Source organism: Tinamus guttatus, unplaced genomic scaffold (assembly GCF_059628265.1).
Source record: "Tinamus guttatus ecotype Peru unplaced genomic scaffold, ASM5962826v1 Tinamus_guttatus_pri_ptg000027l, whole genome shotgun sequence".
NCBI lineage: Eukaryota > Metazoa > Chordata > Aves > Tinamiformes > Tinamidae > Tinamus > Tinamus guttatus.
In genome coordinates, this window is record NW_028288561.1 from 7,021,413 (window position 1) to 7,042,419 (window position 21,007).

The 21,007-nt window shown below is 46.5% G+C and overlaps 1 protein-coding gene across 6 annotated transcripts in view; it reads right to left on the bottom strand.

Moving 5' to 3' along the window:
- Nucleotides 1–21,007, bottom strand: part of KCNQ2 (potassium voltage-gated channel subfamily Q member 2) — a 58,534-nt gene that overhangs the window by 11,138 nt on the left and 26,389 nt on the right. For 2 of the 6 annotated variants that reach the window (XM_088529274.1, XM_088529286.1), the window contains exons 8-11: nt 20,002–20,096; nt 17,685–17,714; nt 13,040–13,108; nt 11,507–11,536 (exon numbers count right to left, since the gene is read on the bottom strand). In XM_088529274.1, the coding sequence (XP_088385400.1) occupies nt 11,507–11,536; nt 13,040–13,108; nt 17,685–17,714; nt 20,002–20,096 (224 nt within the window). Of the gene's footprint in view, nt 1–6,022; nt 6,077–11,506; nt 11,537–13,039; nt 13,109–17,684; nt 17,715–20,001; nt 20,097–21,007 lie in introns of all 6 variants that reach the window. The other 4 variants (XM_088529251.1, XM_088529268.1, XM_088529259.1 and 1 more) reach the window with 4 other exon arrangements.

Sequence of the window (21,007 nt, forward strand, 5' to 3'; positions counted from 1 at the left end):
TTCGATCTTTTCTAAATGGCAACTGATTATCAAAATACATTAATTGAGGTTAGACAACTACTGCAATACACTTGTGCATGTAGCTGCCAGTTTATATATAGGCAAATCAGAACTGGGACAAAATGAGGATTTGATTTCCAAGTACTCTCTACCACTGCGGTAACCACTTATCCCTCTGGTGCAAATCATCTGACTTGATCTGCGGGGAGAACACTGCAGGAATTTTGACTTCCACATCAAATTTTCAGGTCACCAACCAAAGACTTAGAGTTTTTCTGTCTCTCAGCAATGCCACCTTAAAACTCATAAACAAACCGTCCTCCTTTGCCTCCAAAATCGGCAGCTAAGCTTCTTTGATGAGAATTTAGCTGCTGATATTTGAGGCAAAGTCAAGTATCGTTGCCTTTTCCCCAGCCGTATCAGTTATACGGTGCTGACAGGAACAGACATTTGTTTTTGCCAGTAAAGGAAGACTACGTGACTTGGAGACACACAGGGAGCAGATTTGTTGAGTAAGAAGGTGCTATTTTTACAGAGTCATGTTACATCAGGAAACACTGAACGTTAACACAAAGAGAAAGGTGCTTAGGCAGCATTTTTCTGCATTGCGCAGCTCGGTCCCAGGGAGGGACCACCAGCCCCATGCAAAGCCCGCAGAGCCGAGCAGAAAAATCCCTCCCTGCCCTGCAGCCTGGCAATTACTTGTGGCCATTTTGGGGACAACAATCTCAAGCTGAAAGTAACATTTAACTAAGAAAATTTAATTAATTTGTGATCAAATTACAAGTAGAAAATGTAGAATTAAGTCAATAAATGATGTATTTTTAGTATCATGAAACCTCAGAGTGAATTGGAGGCTTCATTTACAGAGGGCTGCACACCTGAAGTCCATGGGACTGGCAGATGTTCAGCTTTTAGGAATCAGATCAGAGGTCCAAACAGGAGCCTAGGAACAAGCATGTGCCTAAACACCTTTCAGGATGTAAGCTTTAGGCCCTGATGCTGCCAAAATCATTGTATATTAATGTCAAATGCTTAAAAGCAATTCTCATTCTGGGTTTCTTGAAGCAGAAGCCAGATTGAACAGATTGAAATTGTATTTGACATTTTCCTCTAAAGAGGTTTTAAAAAAATTTTTTTAGTTAATTTTAAAGGAGAGAATTCCTGAAATCTACTGCATTTGAGTAGTATTAATGAGTCAAACAATAATATCTCTACTAAAATAAGTTCCACGTAAATCAATGCAACACTGATGCTCAGAATTCAAAGCAGTCTCTTTATGCCTCATCCTCTGACAAGCTGCTCCCATCACTGATCTCAAGGACAACTGAAAACCCCCCAAATGAAACCTCTATCAAGGAGGAAAGCGAGGTCTTTGTGGCCCCTCTTCCTCTCACAATAGATGCACTGGAAATGTTTGCAAGATTTACAAAAGGCAAAAAAAGAAAGCGTTGAACTCAGCAAGGAATATGAGCAAAAGCTTTCAAGCCTGATAGCATGAGGTGCAATACTTTTCTTCATTAAAAAAAATCTCTTATAAATCTGAAGAACAATTAAGAGCTGTGTTTTTTTTTTCCTCCCCTCCCAAGTATCCAATTCTCAGGGGGAGAAAAAAAATAAAAAAAACTATGACAGCTGCTATAACTGCGCTGTTTTAACAAAGACAACACGAGACGACACGAACTATTCATTGAAGTTTTCCTTCTGCCATGCAATTCCTTCATTGGAAGTGACAGCCCAAATTCACATGCAAGTATAGTCCCTGCAGAGGAGAGTGCTGTTGAAGAGCTGCAGGAGCTAGTAGGAAAGAGTCCAAAAGAAATGTATATACATATATAGACATATATGTTGTCTGCTAATCCAAGATCATGTTCTCATTCAACCAGAAAGTCATGCAAAGTGACGCAGAGGGTCTCAGAGAAGTGGTATTCACGTATCAACCAAGCAGATGGGCCTCAAGTCAGTGTGAGTGAAGGTGTTGGTGACATGGCCATGAGGAAAGCAGCAGTCCAGCCACACACACCACCACGAATGGAAGCTGGCAATCACGATGCCGAGAGCGTTGTGAGCACAGGGCATGGGTCCTGCTCCTCCCAAGGGGAAGGCAAGGCAAAGAAAACTGCGTGGTTTTGTCACGGAGACACAGGCTATGGGAAGGTGGAATGGCAAGTAGGGACGTGGCCTAGTCCCCAGGGTTCATGCCCACATTTGGTGGCTACCTAGTGAAAACTTATTAAAAGGAAATTAAATCTCCAGACTACCTTCAGGGAAAACTTACAGGATTTTCAGCTTTTGGCTGTGGTATATCAGCACTTCTTTAAGATAGGGGTTCCTTACACAAGCAGTAATTATGGACCAGTAAAAACTATCCCTATAATCTCGTCATTGATTTTAATCTGCGCTTTAGCAATTCCTGTGTTTTCTCCTCTCATCTAAAAGGTAGCAAACAGTAGTCAAACTGTGTTAGATATCAGGAACTCAGATCCATCTCTGCACACAAACCCAACCAAAACTAATGTCTTCTCTCCTGAAAAGCTATGGCCAAGAAAAAGAGGTTACCTCCTGTTGGTAAATGAGGCCATCCTTGATCCAGAATTTGTGCTGAGCTCATGGCACAAGAAAGCAGCTTATTAGAAGTGCTAGGAGTGAATTTTAGCCTTTGAGGGTCACTGGTTGCAGGTGTGAATCAGAGACACAAGCCAATTACTGCAAATATTAAGGAAAGGACAATATGCCTGGACGTGCAACACTTTCTGGGCCTGCAGGAGAAATCAAAGACGACCAGATTCACTCCTGCTTCACCCGCACTGTGATTTCAGAAAAGCCATTGCTCCAAGGATGGAGTTTCTAGAAGCAGGCAACCTGGACATGGGGAAAGAAATGAAGAAAAACAGCCAGGGACTGTTGTCGTGGAGAACAGTCTCTTTTCTCTTCATCCTGCAACCACAGCAGGGTGAGACCTGGGGTGAAGGGCAGCACAGAATTTGTATAATCGGGAAGCTGGATTTGCACTGCCCCTGTGTCACCACGCCAGCCTGGGGCCAGGGAGGGCATGTGAAGGGACACCACAGACAGGCACGTGCCTGGCTCCGCAGCCTTTTACCTTGGCACTGCGCATTTTTCAATGTCACTGAATGCTCAGGAGAACTTATCAGTGCATTGAGTTGTCGCCTCGCCTGCTTCTAGTGCAGGGGTTTTGTCCCCCATGGTTTTACAGTGTCTTGATCTGGTGTCACCAAGACTCCTGTCAAATGCCACCGAGCACATTTTTCAAGAGATCTTTTGCTCTTTTCGAGCTTAGTTGTTTTGCATTTTGTGAGCAAAGCAAAACAGCTACTTTACAGCTTCAAGCCCAGCCAATTATTCTTTTAGAAACACTGCAACCAGGCCCAGGCCCACAGGCCAGCAAAGGGGTCTGCAGCCACCTTTCCTCTATGGATCTGGGGGCCATTTCTTCTTACCATTAGCAACAAATCCCTGTGGTGCCTCCGCATCCCTGAGTAGACTCCTGATAAGTCTTTTACAAAGCAGAATATAATAGACTTATTAATCTGGCGTGGTATAGTTACATTATTGGCCACAAATGCATGCATTATTGCATTTATTGACTACAGATCATTGTTTGAGTACATTAAGGAACCACTGCTCATAAGGAGTTCTCTATTAATTTACCTACATTAAGCTTTCCACGATTGCCCCACTGTGCTGTAATGGTCAGTGATTTCATCTCGTGCATCCTATCTGCAAGGGCCTTAGTACTCACATCGACGTGGAGGAATTTTTCGTTTGGGCGAATGCAGGCCCAAGGGGTCTAACAAATTCAAGGCAGATCTACAGTTTTACTATAGCACAGCATGTACAACACTATACTTGGGATGGATGCAGGCAACAAAGATGCCCTAGGATCTATACCAGAGCTCAAGATTTCTTCATGACTAGAAGAACCGACCTGGGTATCCTCCTTCTCAGGATCTCCAGTGGAGGAGGAAGATGTTTACACAATGATTTGTTTCATCCTCCCTTTCCCTCTTAGAACTCAAGATGGGGGAGATGAAATGAGGACTAAATGGGGAAGGATTTCAATAGAATATAGGAAAAAGTATAATGACTTTATCAATTAAAAATCATGCCTAGAAGACATGCAACTCCATTTTGCTAACAAACACAAGACTGGGAACAGACCAGTGAAGATCAAAGTGGCTCATTTTCCAGAGAACAGAATTGGACGTGGACAGGGGAGAGGACAGCATTATGAATGTCACTGCTGGTTTTAAATTCTGCCAAAAGCCAACTCCAGCACTGGGCAATTGAAAGCAGCCTTTCTCCAGGGATGAGTCCCTGCTTGCAAGAGGCTTCTGCCTCCAAGGACAAAATGATCTCCCTTACCAAATAGAAACACTGCAGACAATATGACAAAAATTTTGGCTAGACTATTAACCAAATCTTTGCCTCCTGAAATTTGCTGAAACACTCTGTGCAGCTGAGGATCACCCAATATTTAAGTCAGTATTTTCAAGGACAAACTCCAAGAGAGGTCACAGGTCCATCAAGACACATACCAGGAGGCTAACTCAAAGACTCAGCGTATTTACCCAGGTGTAGGAGAGTTTCCTGCAGGGAAAAATTCATATCATGAAACCTAGATCATGCCCCCTTTCCTTTCTGTTACCCATTCAGAGATGGGATTTACCAAACCAATTCTGAACTGTGCTCCAAGCAAGTCTCAGGTGTTTTTCTAGCCTCCAATCTGACAGATAGCAAAAACAGCCATCAAGAAAAAAAATAGTAAGAAATAAAAAGGTACAAGTTGGAACAAATAATGGAGAAAACTATAGATACATGTACTTTTTAGCTGCAGTTTATAGGCTTTCTGACAGAGACAGACTGGTGATTTTGAGAATTAGGATGGATTCCAAAAAAGAGCATGCAAAAATTCGATTTCACAAACATGCTGCATCACTCAGTGCCCTGCCATTGCTGGGGTTACCATCCTGCACTCACTTCAGGGGGAGAACGTAGGGTTGACCTGTCCACATTCAAAGCATGCAAGCTCTGGGCATTAGTAAGTCAAGAAAGTGCATGATTGCTGCAGTGCCTGGGGCAAGGGAAGAGACTCTCTTCCAGTGTAGGCATGAAAACAGAATTTTCTGTATATAAGGAAATTTTTATATATATAAAAATATATTTTATATATATATATATATATATATATCTGCGTACCATCATGGTCATCAGATGGGTGCATTAAGGGATGCACCTTGGGAGTTCACTGAAACTGCCTATCAATAACCAGCTTGAAGAAAAAGAGGAAACCACTGCACATACAAGTCCCTTTGCTCTACCTGTTCCCCTCTGGATCTAGATACAGAGCCATTCCCAATCCTACTGTCAATGCTAAGGGAAACACATATCCCTATGTCTGGTGGGACAGGCTGAGATTAGTCCTTCTCTAACTGCGTAGTAGAGGTGCTAGATAGGCAACCCGTGGCTTCCAAATGCCACTAGACCAGAGTAGGTCAATTTGCCACTGTTGAGAGAGCCAAAGGAAGGGTGATCAAGTGGAGGTGGGAAGTTGGGATTTCGGATGCTACTAACTTGATATTGCTGCACCGTGCAAAAGAATTTGCAAGAGCCTCCCAACCATTAGGGGGAAGGGAGAGATAAGAAGGAATAGATTTTTTTTTCTTCTCTCTCTTTTTCCATCATTTGTGAAACTCCAGTTTCCAGCCTCCTTTGTTGCTGAACAGTCACGGCTTGCGAGGCCAGACCAAATTCCCCATCCTCATCTCTTTGGTTTGTGTGCTCTGCATGATTGGCAGACAAGGAAGCCTCTAATTTCTGAGCAGACAATGGGGAGGCTCTTTCAATTTTTTTTAATTATTTTTAATTATTATTATTTTTTTTTTACTCATCTAGTACCTCTATTAAGCAGGGAAGTGATCAGAACAGGTGGTAGCAGGGTAGAGGGAGAATGAGCCGTGCAGCTTTTGATTAGTTCCGTGCGACGCATTTCCCGTGGTACCTAGAGTTTCCTGAGCAGCATCCGCATAGTGACTCCCTGCACGGTTTGCTTTTACTGGAAATGAGGGGAGAGTAAAAATTAGACCTGGAAGCAAATGCCAAACAGGAAACTTGATTACTGACTCTAGGTTTAAAAGACAGGTGTTTTGAGGGCCGGGTTCATGACAGGATTTTTTTCATTTGAGCATTAAATTAAAAAAAAAAGTTCAAGGGGATTCCTGAAATTAGTCTGTCTGTGATCAAACGCCGTTATCAGAATGACCCATTTTGCATTGAATTGCTGGCATCAGTTTATCTACAGTTGACTTGACAGAGTTATGGAGGAAGATTTTTTTTTCCATTGGAAAAGTGTTCTCTTTTTCCTCTAAATAGAAAAAAGTAAAATAGACGTCCTTTTGCATAAGCCACGGAGAAGGATTTTTTTAAAATTGTTTTCTCCAAAACATCCCCAAAATTTTTCTTTAAAAAAAAAAAAAAAAAAAGAAAGAAAAGGGAAAAAAAAGGCACCAAAAGATGTAGTAAACATGTGAGTAAATTGTACTTCCCATACAGGTAACAGCATTACATTGAGCCTGGCATTAAAAATATATATATACACACAGAAACAGTGTGATGCAGTCCCCTGTGGGAAGGAATTTGGACATCCGGACCCATCCATGTGTCCACTTGTCACAGTGCGCACCAGCCCGTGGGGACTGAGTGACGGTTCAGGCAGCACCGCAGCTCCTGGGACCCCATCCCAAATCACTGCTCGGGCACTCCCTGGCCCACCAGGGTTCTCCACGCCATGGAGCAGCCCTCTACCTGCGCGATGGCAATGAGGTGGCCCACATCACCCCACCTGGAAGGATCCGCACGGCCACCAGCGGGTGCTACTTGCTGAGCTCTCAGATGCACTGAAAAGGGTGCAAAAAAGCCCCAGCCTCATAAATGGGAAGCTGGGCAATTTGCAGAGCCCATGCTTGCCCGCAGGAAGAATTTGCGAGTACTCCAGTCAAGCTCGGCTGGCACCAATCTCGCTTTCTTTGGGACCACTAAGGCATCTACAAGGAGCCCCCAGAGCCCCAGGGGAGCTACCTGGGTGGCTCTAGGGCTGGGATCTGAGCTTCACAGCAGGGCAGCGGATATTGGGCATGCGAAGCCTTGCCAAGACGCATTGGTTACCCAGCTGCTCAGTCTCTACAGAAAGTAGCAGTCCCTTCTGTGCAAATAATCCGCTCCCCTAAAGGCAACCGATTATTTTCAGATTACTGTCAGTCCCAGCATGAGTCTCTGGTTTAATCAGCTGGAAGGTCCAACGCCAGCCCAGGCTGACGAGGCCCGTTGGGTTGACACCAGTTTGCAGGGATTGGAGTCCCACCTCGGACACCCCAGGCTGGTGCCCAGGGTCCACTGAGTCAACCAGAGGCATCCTCCAGTGTGTACAAAAGCCTTAATCACACCCCTGAACAGAAATATCCATCCAGTGCCTATCTCAGACAGATACATACATACACTTTTATATACATATATGCATATGTATATAAAACCAACACACACACACAGATACATGTACACATTACAAGCTGGCCCTGTCCAGCACTCACTCAAGATAATGGCCAAGGTTTTGCCAAGTTCCCTATGGTCAGGGGCGAATCAAACTTGGTGACGACTTTCTAAAGAGGTTCCTCTCATTGACTACAAGACTTTAACTCATGCTGGACAAAGTAATCTGATTTTTAGCTTCCCGTTTCCCTGGAATCCTTCTGTTTCTTTTTCTCTGATATTCACGCATTATGTTGATCATTTGGAACAATGATTTTTTTTTTTTTTTTAGTTCTTCACTTTTGGCCAATCACATTTTGGAAAGAACCAGTGGACCAAATCTGGTCTCAAGATGCCTTCAGATGTTTAACAAGCCATTTGTTAAAGCACATCTGGAGCGCACCTTTCATAAAAGAGTATCCGTAGTCCTGGCTAACCATATGTTTATTCTTTGAATATTACGATCAGAAGACAAAATAAACAGAGACAAGATGCCACAGTGAATTTTCAGCTCGATTAGCATGAGGAAGCCAAGCCCATTAACCACTCCGAATCTCTAGCTTTCCATAGCGAGCCCCACTGCCTGGCAGCCTTCATCTGCTGGCACGATGAGGCAGGCAGGATTCATGGTCGGGCTCCACTCAAGAGCAGTGTGGTCGAATGGGGGTAACTACTTCTGCAGCACAAGTTGCTCTTGGGAAGGGCAACCAGCCACTGCTCCTGGCCAATGCAGACCATAGAGTGGACACACAAACAGCACCCAAAGCCATCGGCAGAGGAAACAATGTAAGCAGTTGGTTTGTTTGTTTTAAGAGAGAAAATGAGAAGGAGGAGGGCACGTAGCAAGTAGCATAAGGCCAGCATCTTTTGTGCTCATCACAGCCCAGGCTCCATGTCATGGGGAAAGAGCTTGTGTGCCCCAGGAGCAGAGCAGCACACCGTGGTGCTCGGGCATAGATGGATGTAGACAAGCTTGCAGTGGAAAATGAAACAAATGTGAGAGAAAGGACATAACCCATTGCCTAGATAGGCTGTCCTGTTTATCTCCCAGACCAAATCAAAAACCACTGGAGTAGAAGAGGTGAACGCCAGCCTAGGGCACACTCACGCACTTGCTCCGGGATAGGTGGCTGTGTCCAGGAGGTGCTGAGACCTCCTGGCATTGCATCTCCCTGCCTGGGCAGTAGCTCCTGTGGCCAGAGCCGCTGGCACTGCAGGAACAGCTGGACTTGGAGGCAGCAGGATCAGGGCCTTGAGGCACCCTGCAGGCTCAGGCTGGCAGGATGCACAGGACATGCTCTGACCTTGCAAGGCCAAGTTTGCTTGTCTCTGCTCAACTTAAAAGCCAGCTGTCGAGATGTAACGCAGCAGCAGAGCGCTCTGCCTGCTCCACAGACTCTGTGCTGTGCCAGGCATGCAAAGACCGATGTAGGGATGTAGGAAATCAGCCATCCCTACGCATGACTACAACAGGTGAAGAGCAAGGATGCAGAGCCTGGATGTTTCCTTCCACTGATGGAAACGGAGTGGAGTGAATCCTTTGCCCACAGCAGCAGCAGAAGCCCTGTGCTTGGGTCTGCTAGGAGAACAAATTCATCCCAAAGAGTTTCCTAGGAGGAACAGTCATTACTGACAATCCATAGCTGGATGATTAACCACCTAGTGGGTTGCTCATTATAGCTCCTCAAAGAAGATGCATTCTCTTGTCTTAATGACCAACTAAACCCATGGTCAGATGACACACAGACCATCATTGCGAGGAAGCTGAAAATCAGAGAGGGTAAGATGTTGGGATGTGACTGTAAAAGATCCAGGAACTTTTACTTGGGGAATATCAGATTTGGGTCCTCTGAACAAAAATTCTTCCTGGGGTGTGAAGAGTGAGCAGATGGACAAGGGCAGCAGAAGGGAGAGGGGATACTGCCCCAGCAAAATACAGGAGGAGAGAGCTGTGACTGAGCTATGGCTGCTGCACTGAACCATACAGAAAGCACCCTAACACCATCTATACATCAGCTGCAGATCTTCAGCGTAAGCTCCTGGGTTCAGGTTTAGCATCTTATAAGAGTACAAAGAAACCCACTGGTGATGCAGGAGATGCAGTTCAGGGCTAAGAAAATGGCACTTCAAAATGGCCCTGAGGAAGGACCTGAACATAGTGAGAAATACAATGAAAAAGGGCAATGGAAGGGCATTTTTGCTTATTCTGGGACCCAAGATGGAGAAAAACAATAGAGAAAACTAGTAGAGGAAAATCTGCAACCTCTATGAAAAAACATGAAGTTTTACCCTGCAAACCCTGCAGGACAGGACTGAGATCCAAAGAGGAATGAACAGAGAAGCAAAGCCAGTGCCTGCAATCACAGGATCACTGCCTGGTGCATCCCTGCATCTTCTAATACGAAGCTGATAGTTTTGAACAAAGATTTCTTCCTACTGCACAGCCACATGCCAGTGAGAAATGTGGATTTATCTGTCGATGCCTCCAAGGGCAGATGGCCAAGATTTCAGAGCTGCTCTGCTCCAGGATAGCCCTTCCCAAGTAATGCTCTCTGTTTAAACAGTGCTGGATGGAGGCTACCTTCCCTCTCACTACAGCAGCTGAGGCCCTAGGTAGGAAAAAAAACAAATTCTGGGTAGTTGAAACATGATCTTGGTAATGAGGCTCATTTGGCAGGAAGTGGATGGAGTGTTATGGAGATTCTGCTTGCAAAGAAAAGCTCAAATGAAAGACAAAAAAGGAGTAGGAAACAAAAAAGGGAGGTTGGACTTTTTCTCTCTTTAGCTGGCATCTTATGTGCCCAGACATCTTTGGTTGGAGTTTGTGCCAGGAAAGAGAAAATCATTTCTACCCTCTTTATAAGCTAAAAGACATAGCAGAAAGTTATACCTGTAAAATGCCAGCCTTTAGTTATACTTTTGAAACCTGGTAAATAGAAAAGTATAGTCGGTGTTTAACTTATCCATGTTCAGTCAGTGTTAACATATTCAGGCTGTAAGCTAAGTTTTGTAGTATGGGACAGAAGATCAAAAAGCCAAGCGGATGTTCTCTACAGATTATCAGTTTTGTGTCTTGCTTTCTAAGGGAAAAAAAAAAAAGTACATACATATATATATGGAGAGCCTATCCCAGAATTACTTCTTGAAAGAACTGGGAAAATATAAGGGGGAGGAAAAAAAAAAATCCGCAGAACTAAATGCGTCCAGGTGGATGAAAAAAAAGTATCCCAAATACCAGCCTCATTGCTTTCCCTAGAACATGGGAATAAACCTCTCCATCAGGTGAGGATCTCACCGGCCTTGGTAGGCAAAGGCCACTTCCCAGCGCTGCCTGTCTGGAAGTTCAAGGGCAAAGCAGCGACTTGGCTTTACTCAGGGGTCAGGAGGCCACAGGGAGCAGGGCTGGGAAGGGATGTTTCCACCACACACCGCCACACTGGGACCCTGAGCAAGCAGGGGGACCAAGTCTGCACCACACAGTGCCCTGCAGCTCCAGAATTGGTCAACCCAGTGACACGGTGACCATGTGCCATGTCACCTTGTCACGGCACTGAGTGGTGGAGACACGTGCAAAGCATCTGCTCTCCGCCAGCATCCTCTGAGCCTGCAGTGTTCTAGCTACAACTCCGAGCAGTAAGAGAGTAAAGCAGCAAAAACCAATGTCCTGCCATCACCCTGGGCACGCGCCAGCTCTGCCCGAGTTGCCAACCTCGGCCCTGCCCTCAATCCACCCCGTAACCTCCTCATCCTCGGAGTGGCACCTCGAGGCACGTCGGAAGGAAGGTGTGATTTAAGGCCCAGCATCACACGGAGATACGTTGGACTGCCACAGCACAGAACAAGCACGAAAACACCTCGGCTCCGTCCCTCAATGGTGCCACGACATGGTACACACACGCACACACGTACACAGAGCTCGACGGGGAATGCATGGGAATGGCGTGTGGGCAGCAATACAGACCTGGGCGATGGCTCGGGCTGCTGCTCTTTCCTTTAAACAGAAGCAATAGTACATTAGCATGGTGTCAGGTGGCAAAAGATGTTGCTGCTTCGCTGCTAAAACATAACGAGAGGACAAATACCAAACGATACAGCTAAGTGGAAGTTGTGGACAAGGAGAGGGCAAGGAGCACCTTATTCCTGGAGTTTCTGGCCCGGACAGAAGATCGTTGGAGACTCACACAACCTCAGAGAAGACACATACAACGTACAGGGTTGAAGAAATCATCCCAACCCATCTTAGTGCCTACGCAGGACTGAGACACGCCACGGCCATGTGATTTGTGGGAGCACAGGAGGACTTCTGTGGGCTCAGCCAAAGGCTCCCTGCCTTTGGAAACGCGTGGCCCGGAGGTGTGAAACACACGCCATGCGAGGTGACCCCGCTGTGCTCACTTCTCCTCTCCGGACCAAGCTCATGTCACGTCATTTGTCGCAGACCTCTGTGCTGACACTTGGTGCTGGGGTGGGGATGCTGCTGGGGAAGGGACACAGTGCTGGGCACTCTGGCCTTGGCACCCTGGCTGCAGCTCCAACACCTCTGGGAGATGCAAATTTTCTAGGCAGTTTCCTATAAATCACTGAGACCTCAATTCACCTGATTTTTTTCTGAAAAATCATTGGTGTTGGGGACACAGCTGGCTCAACCCCTGGAAAAGGGTGTTCAGGTACAATGCCACAAGCCAAGCTAAGGCCACACTGAAAACCATCTCCCATCAGTGAGCAGATGACTTGGTGGCATTACCTTCCAGCAATCGGAAAAAACTGCTCTACCTTAAACTAGTTTGATCCGTTGCTTCTGCACACCTGGATAGTGCTTGTGACATTGGCCTCCAAAGCAGCCTTGTCCATGGCAGCCCCGGAGGGAACGGGTTTTGTTTCTCGGTCTTGTCTAGCCCAAACACGAGACAATTTAAGGGACAAAACATCCCCAGACTGGGCCCAGCTCCATCTAAAGCCAGACCCATCGGTCTCCTGATCCTGACTACCTGGACAGTGATACAGCCCTGGTTATGGAGCTATGGGAATTAGTGACATGTGAGCTGGGGCAAAAGGCCACAGCCCATGTCCCTTTTTCTCATTGCTTCTACCTTGTCTGTCCCCAAGGGAAGCTAAGGGAAGGCAAGTGGGCTGGAGGTAATAGAAACAAATTAACAGTGTGGTTTGGAGCCTTTTCTGAGAGGGTGAACAGAAGAAAGAAGCAGAGAAGAATCAGGAATGCTACCTTGATTAGACCCCTTGAAAATACAACTGCATTTTCAGCCAAGCACTATGACATTACCCCAGAGACGACTTAGGGAAGGGCAGAAGAAATACATGTAACACATGGGAGAGGAATGGGGAGGAGATCGTTGATTGACCCACGGGGAATCAGCTGCCAAAACCTATCACATCTTCAAGGTTGCCCATATGCAAAAAGCAGAAAGGGGAAAGGGAAAAATAAATAGAAATGTTGCAAAGTGGGTGGTTTCCAAGCTTTAACTCTGTTGCTAACCTGAAAGTCAGTCCCGACTTGCTCTTCAGGTTCCTCAGGAGTTCCAGCTGGTTCAGAGGTGGGATGAGTCTAGAGGGAGAGAATAAAGAGTATTAATACTCAGGCAGAACTTAGAGCAGAGTGTCCTGTCTTGGAAACTTCACCCGCTGCCCCATCTTTCAAATAGAATCAGCTTTGTGCCACTGTTCGCTACTGGGAGAGAGCTTGGAGAGAATGGAGGGGGATTTGGAGGCTACTTCCACCAGCGAAGTAAGGAAGGGCTACGGGGGAAGAGAGAGAGAGACAGCAACAAAAAGAGAGCAACAGTCTGCATCACCACAACTTCAACCTCCGTGGCTGCTGGGCTTGGCGGTCAGCGTTCCTGCTCTGTGTTTAGTGGGGAGAAGCTCCAGGGGATGCAAAGGGACAAGGCTGGCGGGAGGAAGGCTGCTGCCCTCAGCAAGACAGGATGTGCAGGAGGGAGTGGCTTGCACAAAGCAGAAAACAGGGATCCAGAGGCCAGGAGCATCCCAGGAAAAACGGCAATGTGGTGCGGAGTCAGGCTCATCTCACTGCTCGTCTGCATTAGGTTAGGGGGCTCGACCCCCAAAAGCAGCGTAATGAGGCATCATCCCCTTGCAGATTAGGGAAGAACAGGTCTCCTTCACTTCACTGACAAGGGAATCCAAAACACTTTTTGCTTAAATGGTGGCGAAAGCCACTGAATCAGCTCCCTGCAGTTCACTCCTTTGAGAAGAGCAAGCAGCAAAGTGTGTGGAGCAGACAAGGCATGATGGCACGTGGGCCACGTTGGCGTCTCCACTCAACCCTGACAGGCTGGGTTTTCTCCATAAATATTTCATGCTGATATTCACAGTCAGGTTTTCAACAGAGTGAGAAGTGAAGCGGAGATGTCAGGGGAAGGACAGAGAAAGCTACTTAAGAGTGAGCTCTGGGACTCCTTGTTTGGGGTCAAGGCTGGTGCTGTTCATCCCCTTGGCTTCCTGCAACTCCCTTTCTGGGCCACCAGCGTGTCCTTGTCGAATTGTAGAAGTGCAACATGCCATCGTTGTGCCCAGAGGACCAACTTGCGACAAGCAAGCCGGTTGATTTAGTCTTCTCTGGCCAGGATGAAGAGGAGGATGAGGAGGTTCAAAGAACTTCACTTCTCTTGAGGAAGCACAGCTGTTTGCTGCTTTTTCCAATGGTTGGTCCATTGCTTCTGAGCTGAGCTGTCTGTTCAGGAGCATTTCACTTAATAAATGGTTTTAAACAGCCAAATACTCACTGTAAAATCTGTCAGAGCACACGGGAACTCTTGGCTTCTTCAGAGGAAGCAGCAAACTGTCCTAGGACAGTGTCTTTGAATAAAAGGGCTACAGGCACTTGCACTCCCCTAGCAGACTGGTTGCAGCTGAGATGCTGTGAAAAACAGGACCGTTGTTTACTGTAAAACAAAGGCAGAGATAGCTATGCCCAGGGTTTTACAGCCATTATATGATCAATACCTCATAGCTCTCCTCCAACTGACCACAACATGAAAAGTCTCCTCTTCTGCATGTACAAAACCCAAACTCAAAATGCAGCTGTTCAACAGAGCTCCCAGAACAGAGTCAGAAAATTTTCCAGTTCTAAGCAAAAAGAATAAAAATAGGTCTGAAAATTTTGGCTCAGCTCCCCAGTCCAGCTCTGTTTGCTTCCACCCAGAGAAGAGCACATCCTGATCTGATGAATTAATGATCCTCTTCACTCAAGACGTCAGGAAGAGGCTGATCTGGGTGCAGCAGAGCGGCGCGCGGTGCACAGGGCTATCATTGCCATTCAAACCTACTGCATGGTTTTGCACATTCATGCCAAGATGGGAGAAGGTGGTGCATAAAAATCAGGCACAAAATGTACTCAAGTTAATGAAAGGCACACAACTGCTCTTTGGTGACTTAGTTTCTTAGGAAAGTTCATACCCAGCAAAACATGGAACAAGAGCAGCGATCACAACCTAGGACTCCCAACGATGCAAGTCACAGGGCTGAAGAACTTAATAGCTCTCTAAGCTGCAGGATTTTGTATCCTAGAAGGATCTCCCCTCTTTGCATTAGTCTATAACACGAGGCTTGTACAGTGCTGAAAACAGAAACCTGTTGGGTCACCACAGGTGCTTCCATGCAAAAGTGAAGATGCAAGTAAATACACAAATTTCCCACTTCTGCAGAAAAGTGGTGGACCTGGCACATGTGTGGTGGAAACAGAAATGTTTTCCTGACAGTAGCATTATGGAGAATATGTATAAACTCAACCAAGTGCCTGACCAAAAATTTAATCTGAATGGTGTTCTCAGTCCAACCTGTCATAGCTTGGGAATCAGCTCCAGCACCATTGCAGCAATACCTGGCAGCACTTATTTCACTAAAAATCTCAAGGGAAACACCAGGTTTGTTGACTAAGAGCTCCATATAGCAGTTTAATCCAGTTTTACTATAAAACAGAGGGCTGCAGCAGACCTGCAGTGGGGTGAGAGTTCAGGGACACTGAAGCATGAGACACTGCATGCCCTGGAGATGCAGAGCAAGGACCCCCGGCTGCAGCACTGCATTTTTCTCTCTCTCCTCCCGATCCGTGTGTCACTTGTTAGCAAGGGAAGCACATCTGGGTTAAGGGGACCAGGTGAGATGATGCACACACCACGGGAACACACACAACTCATGCCACTCAACGCAGCAGGGCCAACATCCAGGTCCACTGGGACCTTTGGCTCCTTCCCAGCCCGTGGGCACGGAGAACCGCGCGTGCTCCACATACCAGCTCCCCCCAGCAAACGGGAATTTGCTACTCCAACTAGCACAGGTCACGCTCAAGCATTTGGGGACAAGGGGGACATCATGCCTCTGGCCAGGATACCACCAAAAGACCACAACACGAGGGAGGGCAGCAGCACAACGCACAGGTAACACATGCGCACAACGCGCACAGAGCCCACCATGACATGTTGGAGCACAACTGGGAAAAGGGTGGGCAAGGAGAAGGATGTTGGAATGGGATAGGGACTCCAGTGGAATTTTCCATGCTGTGCCACGGTCCTTGAGAGGAGCCCACCCTTCTTCTCTCCCTCAAACCTTCTCAGGATGATGATTTAGTTTTCAAAGGGCAAAGACAAAATAGCCTGTAATAACCCTGTACACAAAAGACTTAAAGTTAAGAATTCAGGTTAAGAATTAAAGTTAAGAATTTCCTTCCTCTAAAAGCTATTGCTATCCTAATTGAGATGTTGGGTCTCCAGCCTAAATTATACTCTGTAACTGGGAACACTTACGAAACTTGTAAAATACTGTATTTTAGGAGCTGCTATGGAAGCATCTCATTGTCAGTTCACTTTCAGCAGTAGAAAAATGTCTGATCGTCAAACCCAGCTGTTCTGAACAACAGCTAAATGTATTTGGATCTTATACTTGCAATACTTCGTCACTATTTGCTGTAAATTAACCCCAAGGACAAAGTTGTGAGTGTGATTTACTGAGGCTGTAAAACTTGAAGCTGTGAAAACTGGAAACTGGTTTGGAAATCAGGCACTAAATCAGATCTGCTGCAATGGCATTAGTGCATCCAGGGAGGATTTAAACTGCTGTAACTAAGAGCAGAGCTTGGCCCACAGTCTTGAAATTCAAAGCCATTCCCCTTCTTAAAATATTGACTTCATTACAGCTTGAGATAACCACTTCCTATAAAATATGCCTGCGAATCAAAAATCTAGTCTATTCTGCAGAACCTAGGGTACTATTATTTATAGTAAGGCTTACCTGGCTGTATATAGGACTTTCTCAATCAGAATTATCCCAAAAGGTTAAGCCACAGAGTGAATAACTGACATTAATAACTTCTTGCTTAACTGTGGATCATTCTTCGAAAAAAGGCTGAAATGTTAAAATGCTGCTGAGTTGGGACTCCTCTCTTCCAAAGATCAGACTGGATTAGTAGGAGAAATCCTGAATAGTTATTTACATTTCCATGCCAGATTTGCATTGGATCTCCCCCTCCTCCAAATCTATCCTTTTGAGCAGGCCTGGCTGCTCCTCTGTTTTTACTTGGCACTATCAAAGATGAGTCTCCCAAGGTGCTACCATGCTATGCTGCTTCTTACACCAGCAAATTCGGGATATTTAGTGTTTGCTGGCGGGCACAGCTCCTTCAGCATGGAGTGAAGTGAGATAAGTGATGAACAGTTGGGTGAGGAAAGGGACCAGAGGAAGAGGAACACACATCGGTGACAGGAAGGGGAAAATGGAAGTAGGAAAGGGAAAATACTCTTGTTAACGGTGCATGGCGTGGTGCAGGTTTGTTAGACCATCAAGAAATCATCCTTCAGAAAGCAAGCTTATTAAGCACTCTCCCCTTCTTCCTCAAATTGTCATTTTGGCAGACCATTTCCCAAAACTTGTGTGTACCGATAGCTAAACTGTTAATGAAGGTGCATGGAGTTAGTCTGCAGGCAGCAGGATGGGGAGCCTGGTTTGGGCTTCCATTATTTCCTTTGAAAAAAACTGATCTTCAGAGGTTTTTTTTTTTTTTTTTTTTTTTTTGGTCTGGTTTAATTAGAGGCTTCGCATGTTACAATCCCAAATGAAGAACAGGGAGTGACATGACACACACTTTCAGAGTCACATGCACTTCATACCTGGAGGCACCATACGTTTGCGTTTGCGTGCTTTTCAAGTGTTTTCACCAAAGAAAACCAAAGGGATAAAAAAGAAAAATGGGAGGGGAGAGGAAAAGGAGAAAAGAAACAGAATAAAGAAAATTAGCATATGAACTAAGTGTACTCCAGTTCGCAGATGCTCTGTGACCAGGACTAACGACCACGGCACAGGACCCCTTGGCTTGGCTTTTCTCTGCTGCAATAGGCTTAGAAATAACCAAGTGCCTCTGTCACCACTGGTGTCACCTTTGACACAGGACAGCCAGCATCACCGCAGTGATGCTCTGGAGAAGCAGGAGCTTCTCCAAGGCACATGGAACCAGCCAGGTCTCAAGGAGAAGCCATGGGAAGACATGCAAGCCCCCGGCACAGGGCTGCTGCTGATGGCAGCTCATGAGCAACAAGTGGTCCAAAGCGAGCAGTGCCGGGGCTGCAGATCCCCCGGGCACCTGCGAGGCGGACAGGAACACCGTCCTCCTCCTACCCGCTTCCTAAGCCGGACAGCAGCCATCACCCAACACTGCCCAGGGCTTCGTGACACAAGTGTGGCAAGAGCTCTGCCAGCTTAGCAAACAGGGCAGAAACAGAGATGGGTGGTGTGAGAGATGGAGGCTACAGCCAGAACATAAAGGAACCCCCCCCTTTTTTTTTTTTTTTTTTCTCCTTTTCCCCAGGAGAAAAGATCTCACTTCCAATTAATTTAGCTGAGCAAAACCGTAACACACACCAAAGGAGTTCACTGCTTTCTTGCTAAAATCTTTCCATCTTGGTCAACGGCTTAAGCTATTGGTGCGTGTTGGATTTCTTTGGGTAGGGCTCACCCTGCCAGGTGACCTTCCTTTCCCCTATGCCCAGAGAGAAGTCAGGATTTAAGAGGAAATTTGGGAGAGAAGAGAAAGTGGGGGTGATGCTGCTGCTTGGGGCCGGCATCAGTCACCAAACCCCTCACCCTGTGCTGCCTTTTCATGCAAAGTAGCTCAGCTCTGTATGAGTTATTTTACTCATCCCTCTCCCCAGAATCTCTAACTAGCCTCATCAGAATCAGTTTGGCTGAATTTTCTTCCTGCACATCAGCTCCCTGTGAGCCCAGGTCCTCCCAAGCCTATTCCTACAACCAGGAGCCACCCTAGAAGGTCCTCCCAAGAAAGGGGTTACTCTACATCTGGCTGTGCAGCGTGTTCGGTCTTTCGGTCAGCGGTAAAGCCTGACAAAGGCCACCAAAACCATGTCTGCCTCTGTGGGTTTTGAGGTGGGCTTTGGGTCAGACACCGCTCCTCAGCCTCTCCAGTAGTTGATTTTGGCCAGCACCGTGTACCCAGGGCAAGAGCAAGTACTGAGAGGCTGAGTGACAATGAATGAGTTTAATGCTATTGGGAAACAGTTTTGTTCTGGATTTGTTGGTTTGTTTTTTCTTTTTTTAAACAAAATCTCGAAGTCAGTTTAATCTATGAGGGAAAGAGTTACCAGACACATACACAGGGGATGGAACCAATGAAAACTTACTGACCAAGACAACGAGGCTCCTGAGGGCAGCCAATTCCTGCATCCCTGCTCCAGCCAGCATCGTTCTTGCTCAGGGCATGGCAACAAGTCACCTCGGTCCTGCGGGACCAAGGCTCCTAAACCCACCCTTCCCTATTTGCATCAGCTGTTTGCAACAGAGAAAGGCAATGCAAGAGAGGAGAAAGTCCTCCCTCAATCCTGGTCTGATTTTTATCCTTTAGGAGAAAATAAAGGTGATGCCAAGATAGGGAAAGAGTCCGCAGACCATCCGCTGGCCACTGTCCGAGGACAAAGTGCTGCGCTTGGGGACAATTAAGGGGCAGAGCTTGGGTGAAAGGCAGAAAACCACCAGAAACCAGTAGCACCAGTAGAGAGGGCACGAGGTGGAGCGGGGTGCTGCCCACCGGGCGAGGGAGGCATTTACCTACGGTCCGGGGCAGCTCGGGAGGGAGGTCTTCGCGCTTTGGCCCGGCCGCTGTCACAACACAACGTAACTACCAGCGGACGTGGCGAAACCAGGGTGAAAGCGAGAGCACCACGTCACCCACACACACGGACACGGAAAGAAAACATAATGAGGAAATTAAAATCGAGTCGAAAAGAAGCACACATGAGAAAAAAAAAAAAATAAAACGAAAACTTCAAAATAAAAAGCACATAGCAGCCCTAAAGAGCTTTCAAAAACAATGCTTTTAACTTAAAAATCAAATTATGTATCTGGGTAACAAAAATAACCATGGAAACAGTGGCATCACGAAGCAGGCAGCGGCGAGGGCTCTGGAGGCGGAGGTACCTGTACATGGGGACGGTGACCGTGCGCTCGTAGTACTGCCAGGTGGAGTGCAGGTCCGTGCGCGAGAGGTTCGTGGCATAAAACCTCCAGGCCGCCTGCGGAGGAGACGGGATTTACCAGCCGTCACAAGCCTCAGATACACACAGGAAGGATTTCTAGAGCTCACTTTGCTGCAGAACAGCTCAATTTGCTTTGAGTTTTGCAAAATGTAGTTAATATGCTGGTGCATGGTTGCTTTTGCAAAGGCTGTGTCCCCAGGTGAGCAGAACCACATCAAAAAGGAAGGTTTAGGCTGTCTTTATCCTATGCCTTTTTAACCTGTTTGCAAATGGTATCATCTTCACAGACAGTGTTCAGAGTGATTTTGCATCCTCAGCCCTCCTCAGTCTCTGACTCCACTCTGCCCCGGCTCCTTTTAAGAGGTTACAAAGCAACAGTAGCCCCCATCCTGGCCACATGCACCAACAAAAATCACTCTGGGGACCAGACCCTCGCTGCAGCAAACACATGGGACAGTGGGAAAATATTGGGAGGAAGAGGATCCAGGGCATGTCAAATGCCTCTCATCTTTCACATCTTTAAGACCTCCACTAAGGCCAACCTTCTGTGCAGACATCTGTTAGCTTTAAGAAAATGCTCCCAATCAGAGCTTGTTATCGGCATAAATATTCTCTCGGGAAGAAAAAAAAAAGAAGAAAGAAAAAATGATGAAAACAAACTGTCCTAATGCATTTGTCTGACTGCATTGGGCTGGATTTTGTTCCTTCTCTCCCCCAGACTGCCTACCACATATGCTATTTTTCCATGGCTGATTTCCTGGCATTTATTTCCAGACAAGACCAGTCACCAGCTGCTGTCTCGCACCTTCCACAGACTGCCACATTTTTCACCTTCTCTTCTCCTCCTCAGTTTCTCAAAGACCCCCAGAAAGGCAAACAAGTAACGTCAAGCCTCCTTGGTCATGAACCTGATGATCTTCTGCAATGCTTATAAACCTCAAGGTCAC